General features: G+C 40.9%; 1 protein-coding gene across 8 annotated transcripts in view; it reads left to right on the forward strand.

The window, feature by feature from the left end:
- Positions 1 to 13,354, forward strand: part of LOC113025707 (mediator complex subunit 13L) — a 90,043-nt gene that overhangs the window by 54,570 nt on the left and 22,119 nt on the right. For all 8 annotated transcript variants that reach the window (XM_026173781.1, XM_026173782.1, XM_026173776.1 and 5 more), the window contains 2 exons: positions 1,572 to 1,656; positions 4,353 to 4,436. In XM_026173781.1, the coding sequence (XP_026029566.1) occupies positions 1,572 to 1,656; positions 4,353 to 4,436 (169 nt within the window). The remainder of the gene's footprint in view (positions 1 to 1,571; positions 1,657 to 4,352; positions 4,437 to 13,354) is intronic.

Genomic DNA, 13,354 nt, shown 5'->3' on the forward strand with positions numbered 1-13,354 from the left:
CAGGAGGCAGAAGGATTGTTCACAGCATACTGCAGACCCAACTGCTTAGACAAACTTGATTTAATTTGTCTTCAGACATGTTTTTAAAGGAAAAGTGAATTGAGTTAAAACTCTTTATTCATGTAAAAACCTGAGCAGGGTGAAGCCTGTGTGTCAGCCTTTATAGATACAGGCATGCTCTCACTCTCAGGCTAACAGGGGCTGACAACTGCATGGGGTTTGACTGGGCCGTCGTTGCAGCCAATGTGACAGCTGTACAGCCGAGGAAACTCTCTGTCTTCACACACACACACACACACACACACACACACACACACACACACACACACACACACACACACACACACGGGCATCATCTTGATTTTAAATATGATGTGTAAATTATCTCATCAGCACATGCAGCATGTTTTGACAGAGTTATCCATAAACAAAATTTCATTAACGTGTTGACCATGTGCTGTTTATTATTGTCAAGGTGGCGTGTGCAGATGTCCTACTGTCACAGTGAATGACGTTACTTACTGAGATAACAGTAATGTAATACTTTCTCATTAGAGATGCACCGATTCACGGCTGCCACATCACAATTTTCTTGGCTGATTCCAGTTTCGGATCTTTTGTGTGACCTCCTCATACTGATTTTTCTTTCTAATGACTATGACTGACAGCATATACAAACCAAATTCTGATTTTTTCCATGCATACGCCTGTAACTGCAAAACTTATTCACTTACACAACTGAATACATTTATATACAGTTAAGTAGTCTGCTACTGGAAAAAGAAATGAACTGAAAATGGGTTGCTGCTCACGCGCCTTTGCTTGAGAGATTTTACCTTACATCGAGCAAATAGAGGTGCAACAGATTTAGATAACAAAACAAGTGTCAAGTGTACATAATCTCTCACTATGTTTATAGCTTCACCAGCTTTGATGCTCATACTGAGGCTCTGGGTAGCTTTAATCACTTTGCTTTATTGTACTTTGTCTTTATTAGCTTCTTTATAATGTCCAGATCAGTCAGATGAGGGTGATTTTAAGTGTCTGATTGGGTTTGTTATTATCAACAGCGAGCAGCTTCCCCACTAACAGCATGTTAGCATGTGGCTCGTAATTGAACATATTACCTCTATATCGTTGATCTATTTGAAGATTAGGGCATTGACTGGTTCTGATAAGGACACAGCAGAGCAAAGCATCCGAAAAAATGGCTATAAATAATAAATAATAATGTACAAGGTAATCATGAGTGAATAGTTTGAAGGCTAAAAGTGTGCGTTGGGGGTGGGGGGGTGGTTTACTGCAGTTTTACACACTTGTTGGCAGTTGCTATTGTAGGTGAGTTGAGATTTGGGTAACACAGCGGTGCCAAGATAGAGCTGAGGCAAATGAGCAAAAGATGTGCTAGTTGCAAGCTAGGCCTGTGACTGGTTAGGGCTAAGCATGCTGGAAATTGGTGGATGTCGCTCCATGGCTGGTTGATTGATACAACTACAAATTTTCATTAACAAAAGAGTAAAAAAAAAAAGAAAAAAAATCTTGACAAATGTCTTTGTTTCCTTTTCTTTCAGTTGGTGAGGAGGGCCTGTGGGAGTGTGGGCTTTCCTACGAGTGCAGAACCCTTCTGTTCAAGGCCATACACAACCTGCTGGAAAGGTAAAACCATCAGCGCTTTCTCCAGTCCACCGCGAGAGCTGTAAACAAATGTAAATAAATGGTGTCTAACAACAAGCGTACTGCTGGATAACTCCACTGTGGCACCCATAAGTGTAGCCTGTTGAGGCAAATAATGAGCAGTCCTGTTTAACACAGAGATTTCACCATGCTGGTGTCCACGGAGACCCCGCTTTATGGCGCCTTTGCTTGTTTACGCTGAACCACAGCGAGCTGGTGTAATGCCACCAGAGTTTACACAGAAGGGCTTCACGTCTGACACAGCAGCGTCGCTTCATGCCAGCTCAGCCTTTTACACACATGTAGATTAGATTTTTTTATTACCTTTGCACCCAGCTCAAAGGTGCAACAACAAAGCGATAGGGGTAAAATAATAGTGCAATATGTCCTCAGATTCCCATTTCCTAAATATTTACACAGTGACTTCTAAATGCAAAATAGGGGTGCATTTCTTCCTGTTTTGGGAATTGAATTGTGAAAGTCACCAAACAAACAAATAAAAAACAACAACTTTAAGTCAAAGTGACAGAGCGTGTTAGTTTTCCTGCATGAGCTTCACCTTAATGGAATTATAAACTGAGTGCTGAATCACTTGCTCAAGTACCCAAAGCTCTCCTTTCTGAGTCAGAGCCATCTGTTAAATGAAGCAGCACATATTTGCTCTCTATTAAGTGAAGCATCAGTGATCATCATAGGGGGCATGCTGAATTAACCTTCCTATTACCTTGAAGCTAACTCCTTAAATAGCTCACTGTTTCAACACTAAAGGTATCAGTTCCACTTTCTCTTTTATATTCTGCAGATCAAGCTGACCTCTGTCTCAGGCTGCCGATATTATAGCTCTGATTTTAATTATGATTATTGTCATCAAAAACTATTCAGTTTTTTTCTTTTACAAGCAGTTTTTTTTTTAATTTAAAGGATTGAATAGCATAAAGACAGAAATATAACTTTTGCTAAAGTTAATGAAAAAGTTAAGATGCTACAATAACTCTGTTGTGCTGCTCGTCAAGTTGGGATGAGAGACAGAGTGTCACAAGGAAACCGGCCAATCACAGTAAAGACGTTTTGCTGAATAAAGAATCAAAGTGTGACATCAACCACCAGATTTATAGATTTAAATTTATATCCCGACTCTCAAATGGATGGATGCTATTTTATTGTTATTTATTACCATAAATGATCCTCATACCCTTGATCTACTGGAAGATGAATGTATTGGTTGGCTCCAATAAAGACAACGCAGTGGGCAGGATCAGAAAATATGATCATAAATAAAATGCAATAGCGACACTCTGTACAGCGTAATCATAAGTGATTTGTTTGCCAGATGATTAAAAAAAAGCTAAAAGTGTGTTTGGGGGTTTTTCCTGCTGTTTTTCTCCTGCACAGCTTTTGGCAGTCACTGTTGCAGGTAAATTGAGATACTGGTAACACAGCGGTGTCAAGATAGAGTTAAGGGAAATGAGAGAAAAATATCAACTCCCCACATTTAAAGGAAAAAAAGGCAAGGCCTCATTTTACATTTTAGCATGCAGTTGTATGCGATGGCGATGACGTGACGTGACAACACAATTCAGTCAAGAATTAGTTTGCCAAAATGCATTTACAAACAACAACATACACACAGATGCAATGTTGATACAGTTCATTTTGAGATCAGTAACTACATAAATTATGCATAATTTGTGAGGATGTCAGTGTTATAAATATAATTCCCAAAAGCTGTATAGATGTTGATGGTCCTGGTACCCCAGCCAGTTTATGTAGCAAGTTTCATCCAGATTGATTAATAAATCTAGGAAGAGAAAAGAGACATACATACCCTACAGTCATTATAGTAATCTGTTCCTTATGAATATTGTTGTAAAACTCAGAAATAGCTTATATGTAATGGAAAGGCACGATCAGATGAGAAAATGTATTAATCAGAATGCACCAAAGATGGTACAGCTGGAGACTGAAAGTTTTGGATAGCTGAGTCTGGGTGAGTGAGGTGGACTTGAAATCACTGTAATTCCTTAACCCAGGTCAGAGATTTCAGCGGGGGATTCACTGGCACCTGCACAGAGAGACGAGTCAAAAACTTCTAAAAGAGCTGGTTGCACAGCCAAACAGGGAGCGTGATGACTGAACTGAACTTTGATGTGATCATATTTTGTTCAGATGAAAGAAGTGGTTTTGGCAAGCCATGTGCAAAAGTGCAAATCACGTTGGGGAAACAGATTAGCAGAAAATTACTCTTCCTTCCCCTGTGCACTTGCAAACTACATATCAGCATTACTAGTAATAAGTAAAATAGTAGATAGTTCTGAGAAGCAAAGAGCCAAAGTAAAATGGCTCAATACAGGAAGATTAGAACGCTAATACAAATTTTGCAAGGTCATTTTTTGGCTAATTATAACTTTTTTTTAATAATTGTAACTGTGAAACTATTCGGCTGAAAATGATTGAAATTGCACGCTATCATGCAGCTGCCTTAAAGTTCATTCTGAACATCACTTTTACAAACTCAAAAACTCTTTCAGCTTTACAACAATATTATTTGTTACTTGATGCTTTGATTGAAGCGCACAATGCTATTCAGATGTTGCAGTTAATCAATCACTTGCTTGCTGATGATGAGAGAAAACTGACGGCTCTCTTACTCTCTTGTCTTCTCTTGCTCATCGCTGCAGATGTTTGACGGATAAGGGGTTCGTGAGGATTGGAAAATGGTTCTTCAAGCCGCACGAGCTGGAGGAGAAGTCTTTAGGCAACACGTAAGTCGAACACTTGGCACAAAAGTGCATGCACACGTCTCATTTGGTTACTTTTAATAGGATTTCTTCTTCTTTTTTCCTCTTTCATGTATGTTTGACTCTGAGAAATGCATGTTTGCAAAGCGTGACACAGCTTGGCTGTGCGAATAGCTGTGTCAGACTTTGTAGTGTCGTCTGTCCTTGATGTTTCAGCAGCTGGCCCATGGTGGGAGACTATTAAAAACTAGAGCAGTGTTGGAAGGTGAGAGCATAGCTGAGTTCTCACAGCTCCCCCTCTCTCTCGCTCCCAGGGTGAGGGAAGGGTTGTGGATCACGCTGTGTAGGCAGTGTGGGAGACAGTCACTGAGACTGAAACAGAGTAAAAAGAGGGGTGGGTGTGATGGCAGTAGTTCAACTTGTTGCTGCAGCCATTACACTTCCCTCACACAGCTCGGTCGGCCCACTTCAGCTTTTCCTGCTGGTGAGGAGGCACCATTCTTTACATTTCTAACATAGCAGAGCTCAAACGCTGAGTGGATAAATAAGTGGCTTTGTCAAACAGCTCCTTTTGGAAATCTGCTTTATATTGCGTAGCTGCAGCAAACACACACACGAGCACACACACGCACAAATCATGCATGCGTTTATATAATATATTTGGACATTGTTAAGTTGTAAATTGCATTGTCATTCAAACGTAGCGCAAAGGAACAAATGCACAGGAAACTCTTCCTGTAGAAAGTTGCTGACACGAGTGCACTCTGCTGTGATGTGCTGAGGCAAACTTGGGTTTAGCTGTTTAGAGCAGGTGGAAGCCTCTCAGCGAGGCATGCCGCGTGACATCTCGAGGAGTGTGTGTCACTTGTATTGCATATATCTGTGAAACACTGCGAGAAAGCTTGACGCGACGGTGACATCTTTGTACCAAAAAGCACTCCCGGTAGAACGTACTGTATGTATCGGTGATAAAGTAATGGAGGAATCAGATATAATTCAGAATGTGGATGTTTTGATTTTTTCGCTGACTGATTTTATGAAGATGGAGAGAATGTGAATGCTTGTGACACTGCCATCAGACTCCTGAATGAGACTGCTGAGTATTACTGTGACTGTTGCTATCTGCTGCTCCACTGATTTATACAGATGTGTTTGCACACTTGCACAAAGTTGAGGTACAGCTCAGTTTTTCAAACGCAGGTCTTTTGAACTCTTTTCGTTGTTTGCACATGTATGACTTCCACTTTCTTTTCCAAAGTTTATTTATTTTTTATTTTCATTAGAATTTTTAGAATTTTTTTCTGTGAAGGGAGAGATCGGCGAAATACAATTTTCCCAGTGTAGGTTGCTGTGTATATTTCCACTGTGCATATGAAGATAAAACCTCTTAACTTCTATAACAAGCTCGTCCCTCTAATATTTTTTAAAAATGCATATAAATAACATATTAGAATGAGCACTGAAGCTCTGGCGGCTTGTGTTGGCTCAGGAGTAGTTTCTGGCGCAGCTTCTGAGGTGCATGGAGGAGGGGGAAGACTCTAAAGTAGCAGTAACTTTTATAGGAACTGAGGGACAATGAACTAAAGTGAATTGAAAACAAAAACTATAAATGAAATAGAAATAGAAACATTAAGTCAGGGATGCCAAGCTCTTTGTACATCATGTGCACATAAAGCTCTCTTTGATCTCACATGTGCCAGAGCGCTGAAATCCCCCATTTCTGTCAGTGTAAAGAAGTTTATTGACACATTTAATCCCTGAGATGCATTAATATAAGAAAAGAAGTGCAATTTCAATAATGCTGCTCGATTTTTATATGTGATAAATAAATTCTGCTGTAATTAATAATAGAAGTCTGTTTGGGCTTAAATTGTAAGAAATAAATGTGTAAAATTACAGAAAACGTTCTGGTAGCTGATTGGCCAGGCTGTCTTGTAATTATAAAACAGAAAGATTTTGCTAACTAACAGAGAAATGTCTGTTTTCAGAACTTTCAGCTGGAAAAACAAAACCAAAAAGGAAAAAAAAAACAGCAACATTTTCGTCCTTCAATTGTTTCTTTATTGGTTCATCATTTTAATGAAGTATGAATGGCCATGCTTGAGCTCCACGATCATATAACTTGGCTCCATCGTACTATCAGATACTTTGATACTGTGTAGCAAACCTTTTGCTGCCCCTGGTTCAAATGTTTGGAAGTAGTACAGGTTTGTTTCAGAGGGGATGTTTGCTTTCCAAGGGCCTGTTTAACCCCAATGGGGTAATGCATTCAGGGCAGAAGAGTCCAGCTATAACGGCATGCAGCTTCGGCAATAGATTCTTAACATTTTCTTCTTCCTCTTTTTTTGAGGTCATGTGTTATACTGGTGATGTGTTATGGCTTGCTGTAAACAAGAAACCCCCCAACAAATGCTATTATCCTCCAGTCCAGTCAGGGCCTTTGATGTGTGACTTTGTAATAATTTGAAACATCTGGTAACAGCTGTTTTTTACAAATGCTATACGTTTGCATTTGTTCTGGTAAAAGAGCGACTACAAAGTAATGATGTGGTAAATTTAAAAAAAAATATTTTTCAGGGACAGTTCATGTGAGTGGATTTCAGTATAAACCATATTTACTGTGCAAAAGTTTTGATCTTGGAAAATGTGAAAAGACCTGTTGCCGCTGATTTTTAATCCATTTCTCGTGTAATTTGGTAAACGCCAGCCTTTTCTTCCTGTTTCCCTTCCTTAAGAGTGGCTTCTTGACAGACACCCTTTCATTGCGATCATCTCTGATGAGGCTTAAGTGAACAGTAGATGGATCAACTGAAGGGTCAGGTGCATTTCTCAAGTACCGTGTCAGGTCTTTGCTGGATTTTTATTCCTGTTTCCAGCGAGTTGCTCTTTGGGATTCACTTTGTATTCTAACAAAGTGGATCCCATTTGTATTTTTCTATTCATTTGTATAGAAAAATACAAATGTACTATTAAAATACAAATAATACAATAGATACAATTCAAAATGGGTTATGTGTAGACACTCTTCAACACTATATTCTATTTCTGTACCGGTGTTCTGTACCAGGCAAACTTGGCGTTAAAACGTAATTCTGATTCTGACTCCGTTCTTGCGTTAGGTGTTTGTTTTATGCTTAAATGATTCATGAGTCAAAGACTGACGAGCAAACAACACAAACAAAACACATTCCTCTAGAAATGGCCGTGTACAAGAACTCAAGCGATAATGAGTCAAATGAGTGTCCAAAGAAAGCATGGAGAGCACTTTACAAGAATATAAATAAATCACGGTTTGCGCAAGACTTTTGCATATTAATGTAAGATGCCCAATTTTAGCAAAACTATAAATTTATCTCTGTAGACCCCATGATGGCACCATAAAACTGCACAATATACAAATGACGTACAAGTATACAACAAATCAACAACCCACTGCAAACAGTACATCTTAGTAAGTAGAGCTAGCAGTGATCACATATCTCGTTATTGGAGATTAATTAAATTATATGTGGGCAGTAGGGCGGTGTGAAGACGCTGTTACGTGTGTCCTACTGTAAGTGGACATTCATACACATTCGGCGTATGAACATGTGCCGTGCTTTTTTTGTGTTTGCGTGTGTGTGACTTTTGCACATCATGTAATTCCTCTTGAGTTCGACAGCTCTGTTTGAATATGTTGTCAGCTGGTACGCCCCCCTGCTATGCCAATCCTGACTTGTTCTTTCTGTGAATTATTACAAGTCCTGCGAGGGACGACAGAGACGGAGACGGAGAGAAATGTACTTGAACGCTCACACAAACAAATACAAGTGTTTTATAGATGTCTGTACATTTTGTACCTGCACTTGCCACATATCTCCACAGCTCACTTCCAGCACACAGCCTCCCCCCTCCCTCATTCTCCACACACACAGAAACCATCCCTTGTTCCCACAATTGCACTGTTGCCCCACACTTGACAGTGTGAGTCCTAAAAACCCCTGCAGATCTCTGGCCATCAGCGTTTTCGTGCCATGAGGGGGACATTGCTCAGTTAGGCGTACAGTGACCTCCCGCCTCAGCTGTGTTACCACCTCCTTTGTCTCCTCTTCACTTCCACTCTGTGCCTTTTTATCCCCAACAGGGGGCGCTTTGGTGCTAATATCAATGGCATGCTGCCTCTTCGTGCCAACTCCTGCGCCTTGGCGCTGCTGCCTTTGTCAGGCTTATCTGGTGTTTATCTCGTATGTGTCCCTGGGGCACAGCGGGAATCGGCGCATCCAGGAGAACATTCCCAAACCCACTCCTCCCACCCACCCCCCACTCCCACCAACACCACCACCAACAACAACACAAACGTCAACCCCTCCTTTCTTAACCCAACACTCCTGCTCTCTTTGTGTCTGAATGAGAGGAAAGCACTCTGGGTTGGTAACGCATTGCATCAGACGCTGAGGGGAGAGAGTTACAGGGGAGAGCATGAGAGGAGAAGCGTGAGAGGGAGGAAGAGTGGGGTGGAGGCTCAGTGTGTGTGGTGGGGCTCAGTGAAAGTAGGGGGTCATAAATTAATCATTACTATAGACGGCTGAATGGTTGTATTAGAGTCTGTCTCTCTCATTAGTTCAGTCAATTCTATGCATGTCAAGTGCAGTCCACAGTATGCTTGTTAATATTGGTGCTTTAATTTCACTAATGGTTATATACTCATGCATAAATAATGTGGTTATTTTAGTGTAGCATGGCTATAAAACAGACACGAGCTGCATCACCTACCTAAATATATATTTTTTTAAATCTCAGAAATTCTTACCTGACCTGACAGAACAAGCTTTTTAAAACACACTGCAGGTCCTCCCCTCTTCCTCTCCTCTCCTCTCCTCTCCTCTCCTCTCCTCTCCTCTCCTCTCCTCTCCTCTCCTCTCCTCTCCTCTCCTCTCCTCTCCTCTCCTCTCCTCAGGGATAAGTGACATTGAGATATGAGCCATCTCCTAGGCAACAGACATCTGGTGTTAGGCCACACCACAAGGTCACAGAATCTCCAGAAATAAAAACATAACATAAAGAAATGAAAAGAGAAAAAAGATCTTTCCCCCCCCCTGTCATCTCTTATCCTTCACATTCTGAAAATTCTCCATGTACCTTTGCTACATCTCAGTTTTAACCTGTGAAATAATTTACCAGTCTTTGTTTATGTTTATACAGTTCAGATGCCACGGTTAACTGCATGAGCAGGAGAGGAGCGAGGCTGGAATTGGGTTTTATGGAGGCCTAGCTTAAAAATAAATAAATTCAGTCACATTCATTCACAAACAACACAAACAAGTTAGTAAAAAACCCCAAAAACAAATATAAACAATCGGATGACCTAATTTATTTTCATTGTAAGTATGCAACCACCCCCTCCCTCACTGCAACAGACACAGTAACACATTCTTTATCCTCATTATTGTGTGGAGAGTAATACTAATGTGAAAGTAGGGGAAAGGATCAGCTTTGAATTTTTTGCACATATATATTCTTTGTTTTTTGAGCTATTAGAAAAAAAAGGTTAAAAAAAACTGATCATATATGTAAAACTGCAACTGGGAGGAAGTCTGCATCCCAGATGTGGGATCATTTCAGGCGAATTAGCTGCTTAAATTAAATCACTGTATTTTAATTTGTTTATATCGGCTCTTTAGCTAATCAAGTTCGCAGATGACACCACCGTTATTGGACTCATCTCGGACGGGGACGAGTCTGCCTACAGGAGGGAGGTTGAACGTCTGGTGTCTTGGTGCAGCCACAACAACCTGGTGCTGAATGCCCAGAAGACAGTGGAGATTATTGTGGACTTCAGGAAGCACACAGCCCCACTCCCCCCCATCATCCTGACTGACACCCCCATCACCTCTGTGGACTCATTCCGCTTCCTGGGTACCACCATCACCCAGGACCTGAAGTGGGAGCCCACCATCACCTCCGTCATCAAGAAAGCCCAGCAGAGGATGTACTTCCTGAGGCAGCTGAAGAAATTCAACCTGCCAACACGGACGATGATGCAGTTCTACACTGCAATCATCGAGTCCATCCTCACCTCCTCCATCACCGTGTGGTACGCTGGAGCCACTATCAGGGACAAACAGAGACTGCAGCGTGTTGTGCGCTCTGCTGAGAAGGTGATTGGCTGCAGACTCCCATCTTTGCAGGGCCTGTACACCTCCAGGACACTGCGGCGTGCAGCCCGGATCTCAGCTGACCCTTCTCACCCTGGACACAGTCTGTTTGACCTGCTCCCCTCAGGCAGGAGGCTCCGGTCCATTCGCACCAGAACCTCTCGCCACAAGAACAGTTTCTTCCCCTCTGCTGTTGGACACATGAACAATAACCACATGACTGTCCCCGCCACTAACACATGACCCTACGCTGTGTCACTGCATCATTTCATGTTTGGCACTGATCACCACCTGCACTCATGTATATATCTTTCTACGTAGCACTCTTAATTCTTATTCTCATGTATATATCTCATGTATATCTCATGCACATATCTTTCTTTCTACATAGCACTTTAATTCTTATTGTCTGCACTGAAGCACCGCAGCAATTTCCTAATGTTGTAAACCTCAACATCTGGCAATAAACCCATTCTGATTCTGATTCTGATTCTGATTTAAAGTTTAGCTGCTGGGAGTTTTCGGTACTTTTTCCCTTCATACTTATTTCATCCAATAATTTGCTGTCGATTTTTCTCATTTCTGCGCGGGCGAGCACAAAAAAGTGAATGAACGGCAAAATTTCAAATCGTATTTTAGTCTAAGCTTTGATTGTATTTGTTTTTGACCGAGATGAGTGTTGAAGATTTAGCAGCTAGACCACATGACTGTGGAAGCAGGAAGTTCAGAGCTGTTGTTCAGATGATAATTACAGCAGTATTCCTGTAGCTTTGGAGTCTATTTACCAGGAAAATACACGAAAAGTGCTTGAGTTTATTTATTTATTTATTTTTTTGTATGCAGGAAAAACTCAAAGGTTCATGCAACTGTTTCTAAGCCGCTGTATTTTCATACTTATTTTAGAGCCAAATTATTATATTTTACTACACGGTACAGTATTGCACTGGAGAAAAATAATGGCTGACTTGCAAATGACTCTGAAACAACTGTTTGTAGTGAAAATTGACAACAAAAGCGATTAAAGCTTAATCGCTTAAACTTCAGCAGTCAGTCATGAATTTTGACTACTTTATGTTAATGTTCCCGTCTCTATTTCTTTTCATGAACTAGCTAAAAGTCTATTCAATGGCTCATTGGTTGACTAAATGCACTGTGAGCCATAAAATTATTAATTTAACACAAGACAATGATACTGATAGTATCATTTCCAGAATTAAGTGATCATCAGTGGTCATCAGAGGGCTTGTTAATCATTTGGATTATTGAGAGGTTTGTATTTTCTCCTTTTGAAACGTTTTCCATGTGCGTGTTCAGCCTCCCTATGGACAAAATGCAGAGAACATGCGATGCGCAATAACCCAGATTTCTTATATTACCAGGTGAGAAACCACAGAGAGCATGCGAGAGAGTTCAAGAAGGAGGAGAGAAAAAAAACATACAGATCAATAGAGAGGATGGTGATACATCAGAGCAACAACCTAAAACCAGACCTCTTCCTTCTGTTTTTAATTAGATCATAGATATGAAGTAAAAGCCTGTATTGGCTCACATTGAAGTTTTTTTAGCCACTTGGTAATGATTGGATTGAGCGTTTGCAGAGATTCTGTAAAAAAAAAACACCCAAAACAATCAATCAATCTTTGTGCTTTTTTTTGTCTACATCACACCTTTTCATTTGAGGATTGTTTGAACACAAAGATTGTGATAGCAACACTAGCTAAGGCCACTCACCAGGGGCCGTTGAATAATACATCAAACGTACCACATGTGCCCCTATGTTACTTTTAATAGTGGTGTTGTACATGCAGCAGCATACGTCTGAGTCTGTTATGCGTTATGCATGGTAGGTGGCTTGGTTAGATTTGTTTGCCGTAATTTCAGCAATTCAGCAGTGAGAGGACTTTCGGAGCGTGTGTGTACACGCTCCTAACAAGAGCTCACAGGAGTGCAAACATCCTCCACAGTGGCCTGTGTGCACCAGAGGAATGTGTACACTCGTGCAACTGTGTGGGAAAGGTTAGACTGTGAGAAGGAACAGGGTAACCGTTAGTTTAACTCTCAGTTTTGCTGGTAACAGACAAAACAGTATGAGTGCAGATTAAGCAGATTAATCCCTCTAGATTTCAGAGAATCTTAAGAAAAATACTGATATGTGTGTTTTGTGCATGTAACTACAGTTGATTATATCAAAACATAGATATCACATCATGGGCTTTGGGAGTGCATCTAACAGTGGAAACAGGAGCCTTGTGTGCCTTGCGCATTGTGATTGTAATGCTTAATGCTTTGTATCTCCTTTAATCTAATCTTGCTTTATCTTTGTGTCTCCTGGGTTAGACATGAGAGCAGCCCAACAACCGAGATAAACATTATTATTTTGTGTGCATGTGATTATATGCACAGATGTGTGTGTGTGTGTGTCTGTGTCAAGTCCATGATGCATGTCAGACATTAACCAGCTTCCCTGCTGGCTGGCTGGCTGGTACTGTTGTGATCGGGTAAAAAGACACACGTTGTCACACGAGCCAAAACACAATCCCTTCAAACACGCGTGCAGCATTTAGACCGTATGTTGTCGTTGTTGCATTAGCTGTGCTTGCATTTAATGCCACTTTCTGCATGCATAAGGCATTTGCTTGTTTGCACATACATAATACATTCGCTTCAACTACATTTATACCGTTACCTCTTATTGTGGGCACATAACATGCACATGAAACCGCACAAACAGTGTGCGGTATGTCTCTTTGTGTTGTCTGACTCTACATTTCCTGATTGATTTCACCATAAAAGTATGCTCAGTAGCCA

This window comes from Astatotilapia calliptera, chromosome 7 (genome assembly GCF_900246225.1).
Source record: "Astatotilapia calliptera chromosome 7, fAstCal1.2, whole genome shotgun sequence".
NCBI lineage: Eukaryota > Metazoa > Chordata > Actinopteri > Cichliformes > Cichlidae > Astatotilapia > Astatotilapia calliptera.